Source organism: Phoca vitulina, unplaced genomic scaffold (assembly GCF_004348235.1).
Source record: "Phoca vitulina isolate PV1807 unplaced genomic scaffold, GSC_HSeal_1.0 scaffold2, whole genome shotgun sequence".
Taxonomy (NCBI): Eukaryota; Metazoa; Chordata; class Mammalia; order Carnivora; family Phocidae; genus Phoca; species Phoca vitulina.
In genome coordinates this window covers 9,080,809-9,101,128 of record NW_022589705.1, presented here as the reverse complement: position 1 = coordinate 9,101,128, position 20,320 = coordinate 9,080,809, and the positions used below count along the sequence as shown (strand labels likewise).

The window sequence follows — 20,320 nt, the reverse complement described above, 5'->3', positions numbered from 1 at the left end:
CAAATAAATAAATAAAATCTTTAAAAAAAAAAAAAAACTGAGGTAGGGAAATTCAAGTTCAAAGAGATCAAATAATGTAGCCACTGTCTCCCAGCGAATAGGGGGCAGAGCAACACTTCCATCCAGTCCTCTGACTTCTGATCCCCTGCATCTCACCTGCACACCAAGCGGCCCCACCCAGAGCAGGCCAAGTGGGCAGAGAACTTGCAAGGGAAAGTCAGGGGACCTGATCGAGAGAGCTCTTGACCGCTGGATTTTGAGCAGACGGTGGAAGAGTGGGCCCAGTGTGGGAGCGAACGGGCCAAGGAGAAACACGGTTTGGGGACATGGTCTCGTGAAGAGGCCACAGCACAGCAGAGTGGCCGCCCTGGGAGGGCAGCAGAGCTCTTCTGTCGTTGGCTGGGGGAAGTGCCTCAGGGAGGCCACTCTAGCTTTCACCGGTTCCCAGATTCTGGGCCTACAGCATACAACACTACCGATCTTGAAGTTAGAAGCCACGTCAGCTTTCCAGTTGAGAGCTAGTGCTTGCTCAAGGGCTCCGAGAGGAGTAAGCATCGTCCTAGGGCCACCCTCTTGGACATGAAATACCACACTAACTGCCCTTCCCTCTGTTTCCTTGAAGCTTTCTATTTTTAACAAGAGGCCTACACTTACAGAGTTTTGGGTTTTGTCTCCCTACCATGAAAACTGGTGTGCCCATAGTCTTGCTGGAGGGTGAAATGAGTAATTAAATAATTGACCGTAGATTTAGAAGGTCTTCGCCAGGGAAGGGAAGAAGAAAAGGCTCTAGAACCCTGGTTTGTGGAATCAGAACAAACCTGTAGGATTCTCAGGGGAAATGGTTCTCCAGATACATAAGTATAAACCCTGCACGACAACTATAGGTGTCTTCATGTATCATGGAAGATTGACGCCTGCTCTCTTGCCTTGGACAGGAGCATGGCCTAAGGGAGCCCAGACCGGTTTTGCTGTTTGTAGAACCAGTGGGTTTGTCCTTCAATACGTGGCCACGGAGGAGGGACTGGAGTTGTTTTGTGGCTGAGGAAAAAGGCAGCACTTTTGATGTTCTTGAATCTGGGACTCTGGGAGGGAGGGGGACTGGTCACAGGAAACAAGGAGCTGGCAGGAATGGGATGGTCCCCTCACCCCCACCCCTTCCCATCAGGCTGCTGAGTAGCTTCAAGTTCCCCACCGCTGGAGGGGTTGGCGTGGAAACTGAAGGAACCGTGTTCATGAAAGACGCTGTGAGAGCCTAGACCAAAACGTGCAGAGCAGGTGCAGAATCGTGACAAGAGCCAGTCTCCTTGCCCCCGCCCTGCACTGACCCCGGGGCCGCCAAGCATCCTGAGTGCTGAGACTGGCCGGGACTCTTGCTTATAAGACACCAGAAGAGCGGGGTTTTTATGAGGGCAATAGAGGCAGGGATGGGGAGCCCCTGGGAACTCTCTGAAATAGCAGGGAAGACTTCACTTGGGTTGGGAAGGTGCAGACATGCAGGTGGGAGTTCTGGTGTTTACGGACAGTATAGCCTCCCTTGTACCCACAGCTGCTGATGCCTCCCTCAGTCTCGATTTGTGCTTCTGGATTTGACTGAATATTTCACTCACCCCACCTTGGTTTCTCACTGATCCAGAGCGGCATCCATTCAGTCTGGGGACAGTGTCCCATAGAGGACAATCTTTTCACCCAGAAAACCTAAGACCTGCTGGTTTGGCCTATATCCCTTGCTTTGGCAGGACAGCAGGTAATACCAAGGCAGAAATAAATATTGCAATATTGTACTTGAAACTTTTCCGGAAATACATTCTCCAGGGATATCCCAGAAGTTAGTCATACCAGAGAGTCCATTCAACACCAATCAGGAATTTATTGGCGAACCAAGGAAACACAAGTGATCTCCTGGCCCCCTGACCCAGATTCTGCCCCTCTTCTTCACTTGCTACTGCTGTTCTCAGCTAGCTGCAAGTGATCGCTGGCAAGTCAGAGGTCCTGCAGAATACCTGAGAGGTCACAATCATGACGACTCTACTGCAGCATCACTTAATTTATAAACTAAATAAATCTTCAGTCACATCTGTTCAGGATGAGCCATTTTCTGTGGAGTCAGGACACGTGAGGAGGGCTTCAGTGACTTGTCTACTTTGTGGGGAATAGAAAAAGGAAATCGAATTGAGATCTGTTGCTGAACTCCGCTGCGTGTTTCTGCAGCAGAAGTTGCAAACTCTCTCATGGTGGCTTTATGGGGACTAAACACCACAGCTTGTTCTCAAGACAGAAATCAGCGGTCATTACTTGAAAGCTCATCGGTCAGTCAGTAGGGAAGCTTGGTACATGGGGTTTGCATTCACCTCTCACCAAGCTTTGGTGATTTAACGCCACTGGACCCCTGCAGAGCCCAGGAACGTCAAAGCCAGAAGGGTCTTTGATTCCAGCTGCCATGTTCCAATTGCTTGAGTGTAAGGAAGTAGGCCACGGCTAACACAGGTCGCACAACTCCTTGCTCAAAAGGAATAGGGTTGGATTCCCTTGCCTCAACTTCCACAACACCATGTGCCTTTCCTGTAGAGTACTTATGCTATCTGACGATTTTTTATCTGTGTGATAGTTCGTCTCCCTCCCACTCTACATTATAAGTGCTATGAAGCCAGATGCCATTTCTTTTGCTCGTCTTTGTATCCCCAGCATCTAGCATGGTCCTTGTACATTGAAAGAAGAGTGAATGTATGAATAAAAACTCCTGGGGAATATGAGAATGGGGTCCTCAATGTATAGAGAAGAAAATAGGCCCAGAGAAGTGAAGTTACCCAAGATCATGCCTTAAAGAAGTGACAATATGTTTTGCAAACACCTACAGTATGATTGTGTCTCGAAGGGAGGGGTCTTGGGCACAACTGAGAAAGATGTTGCTTCGTCTACATTCCCCACCTCCACCAGTTCCCAAAGCTCTTAGAGGATAAAAGGGAGCCACGACTTTGATTTCTTAGGGCTCCTGCTCTGCCATGGGGCCAAATTATCACAGGGAGAGTATGAAACCTCACAGCCTTAGCTTTGAATTTCAGATTCTTCTGGCTCTACCCTGTGTTTCAGAAGCAGGTGCTTCCAGGTGTGTGTGTGTGTGTGTGCGCGCGCGTGCATGTGCGCGCGCTCATGTTTTCTCTCATTCTCTGAAACGTTGTTTTTCTGCACTTCCAGACCCAGAGGAGGGGGAAGTCTGTTCATAACTATGTCTATAGTCTCTCTGTTGCCCAACATACTTCTGTGGCTTCTGAGCATAAAAAGAAAAACAAAAAGCTCTGCTGGCCAAACAGTGGTGCTTGTATGTGGTGTTCTTTCTACCTTGTGTCCTCTTGAGAGGTTAGCAGAACCACCACATGGTGCTCTTGAGGATTTTGGTTTCTCTGATGCTGCCCTAAAGGAAAGGTGAACAAAAATAAAAGAGAGAAAGAGAGAGAGAGAGAAAGGAAAGGTGGGCAGATCCACATAGTCCCCGCTGAAAAAATTCTTATTCTCTTTAGAAAGGGGGAATCTCTAAAGATCAGGTAACTGTAGAGCCCAGGGCCCAGGAAGAGCCAAGGAGGGAACTTACCAGAGGTGTGGGATCATAGAAGAAGCTTGACTGGTTTTCTGGCTTCTAGCAAGGTTTTTACCTGTAATCACCCAAAGGCAGAAGGAGGCACAAAGCTTAAGGGCCCTTCCTCTGGTGGCTGAAGACCAGGGCTGAGGCCCATGGGCCTGTCCTCTTCCATTCCTGGCCCTTCTCAAGGAGACTTTTTTATGTCTGCTTACCTAGAGGCCCCAGATGTCTTTTGACAGTCCCTCCAGGTGAACAAAAAGTTTCAAGCAAAGAGTAAATCTACCTCCCAAAGTTTGTGTGCTGGGGAAGCAGATGGTCTTCCACACACTGGAACCTACAGTGTGGTTGTCTCAAGGCCTCCCTCCTCCCTAGTCTACACATACTCCCACTTACCAAGGCCACCATGCTCTCTCTGTCACCTCTCATGGGGCCTTGGTCACCATGAAGCAGAATCTCCTCCAGCCCATGGGCTGGTTGCATTGGCCTCCATGGGTCCAGGCAACAAGAGGAGGGTCACATTTACTCATTTGAAAGCTACTCCTTGGTCCCTTTCATTTTCCCTAATTCCCACTGCCCAGTGGCTACTTACCCCTTCTATTCCTTTGACTTCTCCTTCTTTTGGACAAATGACTGATTATAGTGATGATCCCCAAGCCTGTGATCAGTATGCAGATGATGAGAATGGACATCCTGGAAGGAGTCATAGACAGAGACTTCATGTGGCTCGAATTCAGTTCTCTACTCAGGATCCCCTTTCCTGGGATCTGCCCCACCCCACCCCCCACCCAGTTCCAGTAGCTCCTGGCCACCGTGTCCCTTCAAAGTGCTCCTGTCCCCCAGCCCAAGACTGAATGGACTTGGGCTGGTGGGTAGACCAAGCGGGGCTGAGCCCCTTCCTCAGAGACTAACACAGACTTGGAGCAGGAAGATCCAGTGCTCAGACTGGCTGGTTTCTTGAACAGGGGAGACATAAGCTCAGGAGCTAGAAACGGCCAAAATGAAAAGAAGAGAGCAGTGCAGAGAGAAAGGCAGCAAGCACACACGAGAGCAGCAGATTAGAGACTGAGAAAAAGTCCCAAAGACACTCTGGACCATTTCTGAGGGCACCATGTCCCGCCCTTCGCGTGTGAGACATTGCTCTCTCCTTAGGACGGATCTTCCTTTTTAGTTAAAATACTGAGAAGACATATTTTTTTTTTTTTTTTTTTTTTGTTGCTGCTTACATCCAAGAGTCTTAAACTATAATCTTCTGAAAGAAACCACATGGTCACATTGAAGATCCATAGTTCAGGTGGAGAAGTGGCAGGTGCAAATCAATTGCCACACTGTGTCACCCTTGCCCGCCTCACCCCCCAAAGCCGGTTTGTCCTCACCTGGAGTGATTGGCCTTGTGGACCACTCCGGAAGCCCGGCAGTTTCTGGTCTTGTTGCCTGATAGGTCTGCATCAGAAAGGATTTGCTGAGAGTCCGGTGAGCTGGTCCCCAAGCCTGCCCTTGCCTTCTGCATCTCTGAGTCTCTGGCTGTCATTCCCTCAACCCTCAGAGACTGAGTGTTCCAGACAAATGCTGGGCCAAGGGTGCCTTGCATGAGGCAGAGGGCAGAGGGAACAAGTAGGGGCTGAAATCCAGCCCACACTCTGCTGGCCAAGCCATACTCCCTGTCACTGGGCTCCATGCACCTGGAGGCAGGACCCCCTTTCCAGATTTGCCCAAAAACCCTGTGTGGACTAGAAGTGGCCCATGGTTAGAGAGTCCCAGGCTGAAGGCTCTGGGAGGGGACACCAGAGGCACAAGAGGGCCAGTCCAATCCTTAAGGCATGAGCCAATAGGTGACATCATTGTCACACTGTGCTCCTGACAGCCACCAAAACCCAGTGGGAGAACCTCTGCCATGGCCACCTACATTGCCTTCTCTAACAAATCTAGCTGGGGAGGAGTGGGGGCTTAAACTAAGGAGCACATTTAGGTGAGACCTCTTTCATCCCGAGCCTAAAACTATACAGTAGAAACACACTAGGTGTGAAGGATGTCACCCATTCAATAAGATGCTTGCTAAACAAATGACTCGTTGCTCAAGTGTGAGCAAGACTCTCTTTCCAGAACCAGGAGGCTTCCTAGGGCTTCCCTTAAGTTCTCGGTTTGTTTTCCTACCGGCATTGTGCTCTGGACTATGATAGAAAGACCATCCCTCCTAGAAATGGAAACAACTGAGAAGGCACAGAAGGAAAAAAGAGAAAGTTTAGTGCTTTCCATAAGCTCTTTGCCTGAGACAGAGGCTTTCTGATTTAAAAAGAGGTTTTGGGCATTTGACAGAAGAATTTTGGTGAGCATCTGGAGAACTCAGCCCTGGCCCAAAAGAGCAGTTGACTGGCTTAGATAGACCTCCCCCTACAGCCTCCAGTCCAACCTACACCCACCCAGCAGCCTCCGGGTGTAAACTGCACTCCTGACCCGTTTGGCCATGATCTTCACCCCGTTTCTGGGGTGCTCATCCAGGCACCTGGGTCATTTTTTTTTTTTAAAGATTTTATTTATTTATTCATGAGAGACAGAGAGAGAGAGAGACAAAGGCAGAGGGAGAAGCAGGCTCCCCGCGGAGCAGGGAGCCCGATGTGGGACTCGATCCCAGGACCCTGGGATCATGACCTGAGCCGAAGGCAGACGCTTAACTGACTGAGCCACCCAGGCGTCCCACCTGGGTCATTTTTTATAGCCTCACTCACCTCTCAAGAAATGGATCTTCAAGCTTCTAGACCTACAAGGCTGGCTACGGAGCACAGACGTGTGATAACAACCTCAGAGCCTTTCCTGGCCAGCAACACGAAGCCCTCCCACCTGTTAGCCGCCATGAACCTCTCCCAAATCCCATGAGCCAGATTGCTGTGAGGGAAGGAAGGTTCCAAGAGTACCCTGGAGCCCATACACACACCCTCCTCTTCCCCAAATTCCAAGTTAGTCCCCAGCCATCAGCAACCACCCTACTTTGAAGGGAAGGAGTGACCAGGTCACCCCAAAGAACCTAGGGGGAGCCTGATGTGGTGCTCCCTGGTCTCAGCAAGGATTTACCACACCAATGAACATGAACGACTGTGGGTTACCCCTGACTGGACCCCTGACAGACTCCTTACCTTTCCCAGACCAAAAATCACTGGCGAGGCCTCCTCTGTTGTCAGTCACAACCAGCTTTGTAGAATCCATGTCATCCCTGGCAAAGTCCCGCTGGATGCCGCACCAGTACCAGCCCGCATCCTCCTTGGTCAGGCAGGACACAGTGATGATGAGCTGGCTTCCTGTGTCCCTCAGGGCCACGCGGTCAGTACTGTTGGGTGTGAAGGCAATGATGGTGCAGTAGTCCCGGAAGTAGCCTCGGCACCAGTATTTGGGGTGGTCCTTATAGTGGGTATTGTAGCTGCAGTTAGCGGAAGCCGTGTCCAGCACAAAGCTTTCCTTGACCTTTTCGTCCATGACCATGGCATCTGTCAAAACACACATGGGCATGCGTCCACATGTACACACACACATGCCATCGTTCCTTTAAACACATTGCAGCTCCTGCCATCCTCGAGAAAAATCAGTTAAAGCACAGGAAGCCGAGTTTTTTTATTTTGCCTGTTTTGGGTTAGCGACTATTAGGGGCCACATAGGATCCCCCTAAAATTCATATGTTGAGGTGTTAGCCTCCAGTACCTCAGAATGTGACTGTATTTGGGGATTGAGCCTTTAAAGAGGTAATTAAGTTACAGTGAGGTCATTAGAAAGGGCCTAATGCCACCAGACTGGTGTCCTTATGAAAAAGGAGCTTAAGATCAGACGACAGGATCTTAAGCTCCTTCAGAGCTTAAGAAGAAGGCCATCCAGAGAGGCCTCAGCAGAAACCAAACCTGCCCATACCTCGTTCTTGGACTTCCAACCTCCAGAAATGTGAAGAAATAAATCTCCGTCATTCAAGCCAGCCAGTCCGTGGTGTTGGTTCCAGCAGGCCTAACCAGCTACTACCACAACCCTGGACAAGTCTTGTGCCCTGGCCTGAGGACCCCCTCTGCACGAATATAGGTGGCCTCCCACCACTGCTTGGCAGGGGGCTTGAAGAGTCCGAGGCTTAACTGTGAGCAGATCCTCTGCCCCTACCCCCACTCTACTGAGGCCCCTTCAAAAGGTGAGAAGGTTTGGAGGCTTCTGCTGGCTGCATAGGGCTGAGAACAGAGGGAGTCAGGTTCTGCTCTTAGGAGCTAAGAACTTTCCATTTCCTCCGTACAAGGCCTGCAGAGGCAGCTCCATCATCTCAGGATATTGCGTAGTGAGGAAGTCATGCACACCACGTGCCCCTTGACTGTGGCTGGGGAAGTATCTGAACAAGGAGCAGAGAGGGGGGCAGCAGGGGCCCCCCTGTCTCTCAGCTTTCCAGAGGTGGGCTAGGTCCCTGCAAACGCTGCCTAGGACCAGCCTGCATGGCAGGCTCGCACCCCCATATGAATTGATACGACTTCATGTTTTGTTCTCCTAACAAGCCCACAAGGAAGACGGGGTGATGCTTAGTCTAGAAGCCTGGGCGCTGACCCAGGGAGAGACACAGCAGCTGTCAAGGTCACCAGGCCAGTCCCCGGGGTCTCATCTCTGGGCTGGGGCACAGGCAGACAGCAGAAAGTCCCGGCCTTGTCCATCTGCACAAACACTTTTGGGGGAGAATGGGGAGGGGAGGAGAGCTTATGCTGAGAGAGTCCAGAGCCTACGTTTTAGCTGAGGCTTTCAAATTCCTCGCAACCCTCTTTTTAAACATTTTTTTCTCCCCTCACTACCCTCTTATCAGAGCTAAGAACTAGGATGAGTTTGGACAGGATCTCTTGTCTCCTCCCTTTATTTTCCTATCCCACTCCTGCAGTGGTTCGAGCAACAGAACCGGCATTCCAAGTAGGAGAGGAGAAGGAAATGCAAGGAAATGCAAGGTGTCTGGGAAGTTTGGAGGCTGGAGATGTTCCTTCCCCATGTCTTACCTGAAAAGACAGTCAAGAAGAGCAGAATGAAGAACCCCATGACTGGAAGGAAGTGAACAACCTTCAACTGGAATGATAAACCATGCCCAGGGGTCCCAGGAATCCTGGATCTGTTTAAGGGAAACCGAGATCTTTGAGCTTCAGCTGGTTTTATCCTGTTTGAAGAGACCAGGGCAAAGGGAAGAACCAGTCAATCCAAGCAGTGCTGCTATGTATAGCTATCCAGGTTGTGCACTGCACAAGCGTACCTCATCAGAGGGATGCCATTTGTGGAAATAAACTTATTTATGTAATAATATAGGCAACTGAAAAAACTGTGGGCTTCCTGGCACTCCCAAAACAGCAATGGAGATTCCCCCTTGGATAAATGCACCCTGGTGCAACAAAGCCTTGTACCCACTCAGAAGAGCATAAGCACACACACCAGTGCCAGCACATATCCAGGTGTGCAACTGTGCCTGTCCTGCCCATGGGCCAGGTGAGTGCTAACTTCCCTGACTCCCAAGTGGACACTGAAGCCTCCCCCGGGGAATGGAGTCGGGGGGGAAGCACGAAGCTGTTAGGAGCAGATGCGCCTGGCATCTGGAGCATGAGTGGTGTACATGTGGGTGTTTGGGTGTCGGCAGTCAGGGCTGCTGCGCCCAGACCTCTTGAGAGCTTCTAGGGGCAGAGCTGGGACAAATCAAGGAGATCTGTCCATGCATCGAGAGAAGCTTCTCTTAGTTCTTATTGGGACTCGTGGCCTGACAGCTGATTTTGAAAGTCTGAATTACAGAAGCACCCCTCCGGTGAATCTAGGCTGAACACTACTTATCACCCCCCAGAGTTAGCCCTCCCCATCAAGGGCCAGACGTGGATGAGTGTCCACGTTGTTCAGCAATGTCCTCTTGTGGGGGAGGGGGCCTGTCTCTCATTCCCACGCGGTCAGCATGTGGGCCAGCTGCGGGCCTGCTTCCCACGCCTGTTCTACCTGTGCCTCATTGACTTCTCCTCATCAAACCTCTGCGAGTTCAACAAATAAATCACAAGGTGGAGAAAAAGGGGGGGAGGGGAAGGGAAGAAGGAAGGAGGAATCTATCGATTAAAAGGGGCTTAGGAGAAATAATGACAAATTGCAACATATGGAACTTATTTGGATCCTGACCAAAGATCTAGACAGTGACTAGATAGTCAATGATGTTAAGAAATTATTAAGTTTTTTTCAGATGTGATAATGACATTGTCAAGAACCAGTTTCTGTCTGAGGGGTGCCTGGGTGGCAGTCGGTTGAGCGTCGGACTCTTGGTTTCGGCTCAGGTCATGATCTCAGGGTCGTGAGATCGAGCCCCGCGTGGGGCTCCACACTCAGTGTGGAATCTGCTTGAGATTCTTTCCCCCTCCCTCTACCTGCCTCCTGGTCCCTCTTTCTCTCTCTCTCAAATAAATAAATAAAATCTTTTTTAAAAGATTGGTGGAATTATGAGTTCCTTTTTAAAAAAATTATAAAATCAATAAAAATAACCGGCCTCGAAGATGGCTCCTGGCATTCATGTTATTGTGCAATCCCCTTCAAAACTGAATTTGGACTGGCCTGTGTGATCAGGAAAATCAATAAATACTGGGGCGCCTGGGTGACTCAGTCGGTTGGGCACCCAGCTCTTGATTTTGGCTCGGGTCATGGTCTCAGGGTGCTGGCATTGAACCCTGCATCAGGCTCCATGCTCAGTGCAAAGTCTACTTGTCCCTCTCCCTCCTTCCTCTCACTTGCTCTCTCTCTCTCAAATAATAAATAAAATCATTTTTAAAAAAAGAAAAATTAATAAAAATTACATAACAATTGATAATTCATATAGATATTGTGGTTGTATTTTTAAAAATCAGTTCTTATCTCTGAGAAAGCTACCTCCAAACGGACACTGGGAATGGCTCAGAGATAGTGCTGTGAAACCAAAGAAAGTAGCAGCCAAAGGAGAAATGGATTGGGCACAGATATCAGTAAAGTGCCCAAGACATGAAAAGTAACATTCTAAAGCAAATGAGAGGCCCAGAGTTACAGAGAATGAACCATGTGTCTACTAGCATTCTGAGTATTTGTTGGTGCTCTTAGTTCTGCTGCTGTCTCATCAGGGTAGAATTAATTTTCACTCCTTAGATGTACAACTTAAGAAGATGAGTGGGTAATAACAATAAGCCAATTGATCATTTAAAAAATACCTTTCATAAAAAAAAAAAACCAAAATGTTTGCAGATGAAGTAATTTGATATCCAAAATTTCAAGGTAATCAGGGTGGGGGGGGGGGGTTAGGGACATTAATGGAACAACATTGGCTGTAATTTGATCATTACTAAAGCAGGATAACAGCTATCTGAGGGGTCATTATTCTGGCTTCTTCACTTTGGTGTGCCTGAAGTTTTCCATCATAAATAGTAAAAAACAAAAAAACAAAACGAAATTCAGGTATGATGAGGTTCCGTTTTAGGAAATTGCCCAAGTTCACACAGCTAGGACAACACGATGACCTGATGCTAAATCTTCCACAATAGTACTCTTCCTTCTACAGTAGTAACAACACGGCGAAAGCATAGAGACGTTAGACTTCACAAGGGGATGTGACATACAGCATGTCATCTGAGCGGTCGGGGCAATAGACAGCTGTTTCCCCATGCCCAGCATACCCAGTATGGCCTCTAAGGGCAGAGTGTCTCTAGAAAATGTGCATCTGGTTGTAAAAAACTGAATGTACTCATGGGCAATGGCCAGACCATCTATAAAAATAGACCTCTGGACAGAACTTCTGGCCCAGGAAACCAGCGTCTTATCTCCAGTAACTGGCCGGAGAAGCCAGCCTGCTAGAGGTCAGATTTGTAGGACATCAGACCCTGGTCTCTAGCAAAAGTCCAGAACGCCAAACGATAATCCCTGTGACAATCAACTCGAAGTAGCTAGTAAAAACTGACCGCTCCCCAAATTTTTGTCCTGCTTCCACCTTGGGGCCAACCAAAGAAAGTCGAATATGCTCTCCTAACCAATCACACGGGCTGCCCCACTTGTGTGAGCCTGCCCACAGCTTCCCCAGGCCACCAGCCTCCAGCCAGGGTGCAGCGAAGCCTCCCTGTTACCACCAGAGAGCTGGCCCACTCCACGGCCGCCTGTAGTCTCTGTCAAAATACGAGTGGCAGTGACTGACTCTCTTGCTATTGCAAGCTTGGGGATGGCCTTTGCTTATTCTCGCTTGGTCTTCATTTACCCACAGTTGACTTGATTAAAAAAAAAATTAGGTATATAAACCCAGCTACTCAACATCTACCTTCGTTCCAGCGAATTCATAGGGAGAAGGAGGAAGCAAACCTCAGTATTGTCTGCGTAGTCTTTCTACGTTATTCCTTGAGAACAAAAAACCGACGGCCACCCTCAGCTGTCCAGCTGAAGGGAACGAGCCAGGAGATGGGCTCGTCTCGAGGAGGCTCCAGCAATGCTAATCTCTGAACCTGAAACCAGGGTGGAGCTCGCCATTTCTACCCCTGCTCCTCACCAGTGATTCTTATTTCATCTTTTCTCAGTCCACTCCGAAAGGTATTCTCACTTTAAGGGCTTCCTCCGGGCCTGTGAAACATCTTAGCCCAGGATGTTCCCATTTGACCAAAACAAAATAAAATATAAAAAAAAAAAAATACAACTCCCTGCAAACCCTCAGTGGGTTTGCTAAGCAGTGGTCTTCAGAAAGAGAGAGAGAGAGAAGGGGTAGGGTGAGGAGAAAAAGAGAAGAGAGGGAAAAAAAGTTTTTTCTGAGACTGAGAGACTACAGCTCATCTTATGACACCAAATGACACAGGACAGACTGCTGCTTTGTTTTGAGAAGTGGTCCCTTTAACGCAAGTTTCCCTAAAAAGCAGGTGCTAAGTGTCGCTACAACAAACACTAGAGATTGTAAACTAAGAAATGCCTCTGTTTGGGACTGAAAACTAACCAGCACTTCCCTCAAGGGTCCAACTGGGCAAAGGCAGCTTCTGGGGAAAAGCATGCACAAGGGTCACCAGAAGCCACACAGTAAACCCAGGGCATCGTCCTGAGGAGCATTTTAACAAAGCACAAAAATTAATTGATGGGTTGGGGGAAAGCCCTAAATCAAACAAGGGGATTCCATGAAGGGAAAAAGTTGTGGTTTGGGGGGCGGCGCTGGGATTTTTAGAGAACAAAGATCCCCAAATGTTGAAGGGGAGACTGACGAGATGAAGGTAACCTCCCACACTTCCAGGGACAATGGAGGCGGGTCCTAGTCATTCACCTTTAAGATACGATTGTGAGCTGCGCAGGGAAGTGGGTGGGTCGGCGACCAACTCAGTTTGGCATTAGTAGCAAAGTAGATATAAGTCTTTAAACTTTCCAGACAGTGTTCATTCTTCCTGGGGTGACAGGGCTTCTCGAGAAGTGAGGACCTTTACTGAGATGAAATGTTAACTAGATAAATATGGTTATTGGGCTCTGGCCTAAGATTGCCGTCAGGATAAACTTTCAGAACCAGCTAAGAATTAATGTTAAAAAAAAATCTTAAGTACACTTATTCTCTTTGAAGTGGTTTAATTGAAAGCCCCATCTTGCTGCTCTCCTCAGGCTTATATACTCATTGTCTGGGGAGAGTCCACAGCTGCAAATTTGGAGAGACCAAACCAGAGATGTCCTCTTGAATCTCCAGAGCCACACACAACATGGGAAGGAGGTGACTGGGACTCTGTCCTCACCTGGTGTCAGGATTAATGAGACATCAGAGATAGTACCTTAAGGCAACCCCCCTCCAAAAACCCAGCAGTTCTCCCAGCATACAAACCATTGTGTGTATCCAGGCATCTGCTAATTGTCCATTAGGTGAACTTGAGAGGTTGAACTTTGGAGAAGTTACAAGTCCCTCTTTGTGTCTGAGAATAGGTGGTGAGGAGCTTGGGTTCTCCCAAAAGGCAGGGCTGAGTTTAAATCCTGGTTTTACACTACTTGTTAACTGTGTGACTATAGACAAGTTACCTAACCTCTCTGTGCCTCTGTTTTCCTTCCACATAATGGACGGAACAATAATGGTGGCACCTACCTCAGAGACTGTCAGGAGCAGAAGAGCTCATGTATGGAAAGTGCTTAGCGCATATAAAGCACTCCACAAATAATAGCTAACCTGTGTCTCTTTTCTGCCTCTTTTGATCCTTCTCTAACAATTGACAAACAGCTCATCAAGTTGGCAAATGCTCCAATCAGCCCAGGAAAAAGGAGCGGGGTGTTCCAGGGCAAGGGGTGAGGGGCCCAGATTCAAACAGGTGAATGTGGCATGGTTTCCGGTGGCAAGCAGCTTGAGTGCCAAGAGCAGCCAGCTGGGTCTGTGAGCCCCAAGTGACCCTGACCCTCAGAAAGAGCTACATGACAGTTAGCGGTCATCTTTTATTTACTCAAATACAGTTACAGGTGAACTCAGCAGTTTCAGTCCCCCTTTGTGACACTCTGTTCCTGCCATCTCCCCGGCGTGTGCTGGTGTGGTTCCACAACGGAGTGGAACTGAGTCACCACCACACCCATGTCCAGCGGGATTGGGACCTTTCATCAGTTAAGTCAACGGGGCATCCTTCAGACTGACTTCTCCTCCTGTTTGGGGAGGAGGAACACAGGCAGTAGTAATAGTAAAACATTCTCCTCGAGTCAGGCATGCAGAACATTGAATCAGAGAAGAAAGACAAGAAAACAATCAGATTATAGGACGGGGCTTTAGGGGAGGTACAAGTGGAGGCAACCGGTCAAATGCTCCCCACCTCAGTAGAAGAAATTAAGGACGTGAAAGCCCCTGGCTCAGGTGGATAGGTCCTCAAGTGTTTACTGATGCTGAATCCGAAGGTCAATGGGGTGAAGAGTCATCTTTTCCAGATAACTACTCAGAAGTCTGATCCGTGCTTGGGTCCAAGGAATCAGAGGACTGGCAGATCATACAGGTTTTGAGGATCAAAAGATAGGTCTCTTTGAACTTCTTTATTTTATAAGCATAGACAATAGGGTTCATCATGGAGTTAGCATGGGAGAGCAGAATGCCCAAGTACAGAAAAATCTGTGACACCTCACCATGAAAGTAGGTGATACAGTTGATGATGGACAAAGGCAGCCAGGACAAAGCAAACAGGAAGAGAACCAGAAACAGAGACTTGGCCGTCTTGAACTCCCGTCCATAAAATGCACCTGTCTCTTTGGAGCTCGAAAAGTTCTGATTGAGTTTGTTCCGGATGATGTAGAATATGTCAAGATAGATGGCGCACATGACAATCAGGGGGATTAAAATCCAAGTGAAGAAGCTGAAGTAGACCATGTAGTCCATCCTCACGACAGAACGGAACTGGCAGGAAAGGAAGGTAACATTTCTGTGGTGCTCTGAGGTCAATTTCGTGTTCCAGCCAAACATGGGCGTCAGTCCCACCAGGAACGACACCAGCCAGCAAAGGCCCAGGGCCAACCATATTCTCCTTTGAGTGGTGATCCTCCTGTATCTGTTTGAATGGAAGAGAATGGGTGAGTTCATTTAGGAATTGCTAAAGGAAGGAGCAGGGGCGATGGGGATGGAGAGAGCGGGCATTCCAGCAAACTTCTCTGGGGGACTTTTTTTTTTTTTTTTTTAAGATTTTATTTATTTGCGAGAGAGACAATGAGAGACAGACAGCATGAGAGGGAGGAGGGTCAGAGGGAGAAGCAGACTCCCTGCTGAGCAGGGAGCCTGATGTGGGACTCGATCCCGGGACTCCAGGATCATGTCCTGAGCCGAAGGCAGTCGCTTAACCAACTGAGCCACCCAGGCGCCCCTCCCACTGGGGGACTTTTTAAAAGAAATATGATGTAGAATGGGTTAGACATATGTTGCCACTCTCATAGCTCCATTTCCAGCCCGAGAATTCTTTGATTTGTGGAAGGTAAGAGTTTTCTGTGTCTCTTGGGATCGCCTACCCAAGATGATCTTGTTTTGTTCGGCTGCAGGGCCGAAGGCCATGAGTTCGACTCTGCCTCTCCCACACCGCCCTCCACCTGTGCCCGCCCCCGTTTCTCTATTTGCTCTGGCGACCACACTTGGTGTTCGAGTCACAGGGCTGTATGGAGGCGCAGAGGTCATGCTGAAGTGTTTCCAGGACCTCAAACGACTCGTCCAACGAGAGGCACCATTCCTCCTTCTGCCGTCCTTCCTGACAACATCCACACAGGCTACAAGAAGGACACTGATTTTGTTACATACTGACTGTGTCCTCGGGAGACTGTATCTCAGTTACATCTCACAACAAACTGAAGCTAGTTTTACGACAATCTCCATTCCCTTACCGGTGACTGGGTGAGGGAGGGTAACAGTAGTTACAGCCACCATTGAGTGAGCATAGACCGTGCGCAGGCATTTTTCTAAGAGCCTGATATGTGTGACCTATATAATTTTATGAGGAAGTGGCAATTACTGTCCCCACTTTATAGGTAAAAAAAAAAAGAAAAAGAGGCAGGTAACCCGGACAAGCAAGAAGTGGCAGAGGTAAAATGGAAACGACGTGAGTCTGAGTTCAGAGTATCTTAACCGCTGCAGAAAGACGAGGAACCAAACAGCAGAAGTCACTTGCCCCAGCTCAGATCTCAAGATCTGGCCTTTGAGCCTGGGCTTTTTAGTATCAAAAGCTTGTTTGCAGCTCCCTCCCCATGTCTCTTCCCCAAGACCCGAGAGGAGGAGAGCAAGCCGATTGCCATTCAGGACACCTGGGGAATGAGATGTCTCCATTTGGCGGTCTGTTCTGTTCTGGTCTCATCACATGAAACGTTGCTACTACTTTCGGCAATGGAGAACTTTTTTTGGTCCCCTCCTCAACTTGGAAGAGGAAGCAAAGCTTTTAAAATAACTTTAAAATAACCTCCATCTGCAAAGAACAGAACCGTCCATTTATTTATCTCCTCCTATCCTTCTCTGTCTGCTCCTTATGTTATCCAGTAGGTCTCTATCATTTCTAAAACTCAAGAACATTTTTTACTAATTAAAGATGCATCAAGCTAGAGACGCTAATAAAAAAAATAGTAAATAAAGATGCATCAAGCTTTCATCCTCTTTAGCTGTTCCCCAGTCCCAGCTCAGCATTGTTAAACCCCTCACACACCAAATGGGGCAAAGAAACGTAGTGCCCTCTTTCAAGATCAGAGGCCAGACTGGATGTGTTTTCAGGGAAGAAGCCCCATGTCCCAGGCACCTGCCTCACTGCCCCACTCTGCCCCCTCTTACCTGACTGTGAGTTTGACTCGCAGGTATCGGTCCACAGCAATGGCCAGCAGGGACATGATGGAAGCATGAGTGAAGATCAGCAGCAGGCAGGTCATGAAAAGGCAGTTATAAAAGTTGATGGTGATGCCCAGGCTGATGACAATGGCCAAAGGCATGACGAGCACCCCAACGGCGATGTCAGCCAGGGCCAGGGAGACAATGAAATAGAAGGTGGTGGTCTGCAGGCTGGGGTTCAGCTTGACCACCCAGATAACCAGCACGTTGCCCACTATGGCACAGAGCCCGATAACAATCTCCACGGTGATGTAGGTAACCTTGGCCAACAACAGGGCAGTGCTATTGACAGCCATCTTGCTCTCCCCAAGCGTGCTGACTGGATCCGTGTGGCCCAGGGAGCCTAGCTCTTGCCAGGCATCTCGCTAGAGGTCTAGGTGCAGCAGCAACAGTCGGAAATTCATGACTCGCTCATTCCTTCTCTTCTCTGGTGGGACACTCCCTTGGAGACCCCAGCTTTTCTTAGAGAGAGCCCATCCAGGGGCAATCACTTTCTGCCCCTTTGCGGGCCACACATCCCTGGGCTCCCGGAAGCGTGAAGGACAGTTCTATGTGGGTTGAATCTGAAAGTGCCGCTTCTCTTAGTTCCCCAGACAGACACGCTCAAGGCCTCTGCCTCCTGCCCCCAGAGGGCCACTCGGGCTCCATCCAGATAAGCAACCCTCTTCAGGGGTGTTTCAGGAAGTGAGATGGGCCAAGAGGAAGCATAGACCAGGAACGCTCAGCAAGAAGATGGAAAGAGCAGGGGAGGGGTGTGAGCGGCATGGAGAAGGCTCAGAATTCATTCATTCGGGCACCGGATGGGAGTGTAGCGCTGCGTGGGAGAGCAGTAGAAGCACGGACTTGAATATTCTGGTTTTCTGCTAGCTTAGCAGAAAGATCCCGTGACAAGGAGGCAAATGGGAGCCACAGGGGAACAAGAACTAGATTTTGGCGGCAGCCTTAGCCAGAATTTATGGTTTCTTAGCGCATGCTACAGATTTAATGTTTGTGTCCCCCCCCCCAAAAAAAATTTATAGGTTGAGATCTGAGCCTCAAAGTGACAGTATTAAGAGGTGGGGTCTTTGGGAGATGCCTGGGTCATGAGGATGGAGCCATCATGCATGGGATTAGTGTCTCATAAGAGACACCCCACAGAGCTCCTTCACCCCTTCTGCCATTCATGAACCAAGGAGCTGGCTCTCGCCAGACTCCAAATCTGCTGGCACCTTGATCGTGGGCTTCCCAGCCTCCAGAACTGAGAATTTCTGTGACTTATAAGCCACCCAGTCTTTGGTATTCTGTTACAGTAGCCTGAACAGACTAATACAGTGCAAAGCAGCAAGCCCTGAGAATTGAGTGGCATGAGTTGACTCCTGGCCAGGCACAGCTGGGACCCAGCTTTTGCCTCAAACATCCTTTGCCAAAGGAACAAGCTAAGATCCCCTGCTTAGAAGGGCAAAAAAACACAGCACCTCCCATAAGCACATCTGCTGACTCGACATTTCCCCTCGTTGGCCCCGCACACCCACCGGAGGTCTCACATGCCCTCACCCCAGCAACCATCCAGTGACAAACCTCTTTGAGGGACAACAGGACAACAGGATGACTGGCCAGGCAGAAAGGAGGGAAAGGGCCACAGTCGCACATCATCACATGGCATACCCTCCCACCCCCCCCCCCCCCCCCCCCCCCCCCCCCCCCCCCCCGGCAGGGAGAGAGGAACCACACTGCTTTCCTGGAAGTTGCTCACCTAGTCTGCAATTTCTGGAAACCAGACACTTACAAGCAATTATGATTTAAGGTCCATGGAGTTCAGATGCGTCTCAGTCCTGCCCAAAGGGGTGATTTAGAGGAAGGGGTGGGGGGACCTGAGCCCGCACCGTGGATTGAAGGGTTTATAATATTTGCCTTAAACACCAACCTATGTACAGCCAAAACTAAAATTCAGCGCTATCAACAGTACCGTTCACATCCTCGCCAGGGCCCTGGTGAGATGCCTCAGGCTGCCACTTCCATGTCACCCTCTGCTCCCCCACCCTCATCCCCAGCTGGCCCAAGCCTGAATCCCTTGCTCATGCCTTCTAGACTTGCCACTTCTCCCTGGGTGAACCCCCCCAAGACATGAAGGGGCAGCGCTCCCCACCTGCCTCTCTGCCAGCCCGGCGTTTTCCAGTGTTACCTATGCCCACATTCCTGCGCCCTGGGAGCTTGAGAAGTTTTGTCAGCCTTCAGCGTGGCTTCTCGTAAAGTTTCTACTGCAACTGCTTTCTTTATCTCTGCTTCGAAGAAGGAAGTCACAGCCATTTCTAGGAGGCTGCGTGCTACCAAGAGAAGTCGCCCTAAAGCAACCGTTAAACCTTGGTGACCCGCTGTAAAAAAAAAAAAAAAATGTACCCTCCCCGCCAGCCCCTTGCCACTGGGTAGCACCCAAACAGCCCTATGTGAGAGAGAGACTGTCTGGTGTAGGGACGAGTCGTATTGCCCGGTTGGAGCGAATGGACAGCAATGGAGTGGTTTCCTTAGGGGCTTGGCTGCCCCAGGTCTGCCTCACAGCCTTGCTCCACGTTTGAGAGCTGGTCAGATGACGGGCAGCTCCTGCACTTAGAGAGAGAGATGGGGGCCTCTGTGTGGTTATGGGATGGAAGCTGGGCGAGAGGTAAGGTGGCTGAGGCCAGGAAAGAGCCTGAGCCATGGATCCAGCCACAGGAAGTGGACCGAGGCATTGGGGAACGATTGGACAGCTGGAGCTAGAAACCTGACTGGTGTGCTTGCAGATTCTTACCCCTTTCATCCTCCTTTAGGACACTGGTGAGTCCTTTTGGAACCAGCCCATCTGGGCTGGGTTGGAGACACCAAGGAGAGGGCTTTGTGACCCAGCACCAGTGACAAGAACAGTGTGGTGGGCGCAGGATAGCATGTGAGAGAATAATCCAGGGGGAAAAGAAGAGGCAGGGGCCACACTTGGGACACCTGACCTACTCACCTCTTCCCACCTGGGAATTCTCTGGAAATTTCCTCTCCGTGAACAAGGCAGGCCTGAGCCCATCCTTGCTCAGGGAAGTGATTGGAGGGGTGAGGAGAGAGGTTTCTACAGTTACTTAGCATTTTGGCCTAGGATTGGGCCCTGAGCCAACTTTTCCCTCCAGATGGAGCACCAGAAGGCAGCCTGGAAAAGGAGACAGAGAGGCCAGGGCAGACGGTCATCTTGCTTACCCCCCGCCACACACACACACATGCCACAGCTGCTCTTGGGTAACTTCCCTCATCTCTCACAGAGAGACCACCTCAGCCCCCCCGAGCCATTCCCAATGCAAGTGCCCTCACAGCCTCTGCGTAGCCCTCAGGATCAAGTCCAGCCTCCCTGGAATGGCATATGAGACCATTCAAGGTGGGGGTCTCCCAGCTTCTGCAGCCTCCTGGTGCCTGGATCTCCCCCTCCCCCCTGAAACCGCAAGCACCACTATGCTTTCACTTCCTTTCCC

At 49.6% G+C, this 20,320-nt stretch overlaps 1 protein-coding gene across 2 annotated transcripts; it reads right to left on the bottom strand.

Annotated features, from left to right (window-relative positions):
• Positions 1–1,849: 1,849 nt before the first annotated feature.
• Positions 1,850–17,532, bottom strand: ADORA3 (adenosine A3 receptor). Of its 2 annotated transcripts, XM_032421593.1 has the most exons (6): positions 16,803–17,532; positions 8,566–8,675; positions 6,703–7,050; positions 4,948–5,014; positions 4,164–4,264; positions 1,850–2,139 (listed from the first exon to the last, which is right to left on the bottom strand). In XM_032421593.1, exons 1-6 carry the CDS (start codon positions 17,150–17,152, stop codon positions 2,069–2,071), a joined length of 1,047 nt encoding a protein of 348 aa, XP_032277484.1. In that variant the 5' UTR covers positions 17,153–17,532; the 3' UTR covers positions 1,850–2,068. The 2 variants fall into 2 exon arrangements, with proteins under 2 accessions (XP_032277484.1, XP_032277474.1); XM_032421583.1 differs by lacking the exons at positions 1,850–2,139; positions 4,164–4,264; positions 4,948–5,014; positions 6,703–7,050; positions 8,566–8,675 and adding an exon at positions 13,770–15,054 and having other exon boundaries at positions 16,803–17,530.
• Between the last annotated feature and the right edge of the window lie 2,788 nt (positions 17,533–20,320).

Coding starts and splice junctions, on each gene's coding strand:
- ADORA3 (XM_032421593.1), bottom strand. CDS start 17,152: ATGGCTGTCAATAGCACTGCCCTGTTGTTGGCCAAGGTTACCTACATC. Junction 8,676..16,802: donor CGAGTCAAACTCACAGTCAG/GTAAGAGGGGGC, acceptor TCCCTTAAACAG/ATCCAGGATTCCTGGGACCC. Junction 7,051..8,565: donor CTTCTTGACTGTCTTTTCAG/GTAAGACATGGG, acceptor GTGTTTTGACAG/ATGCCATGGTCATGGACGAA.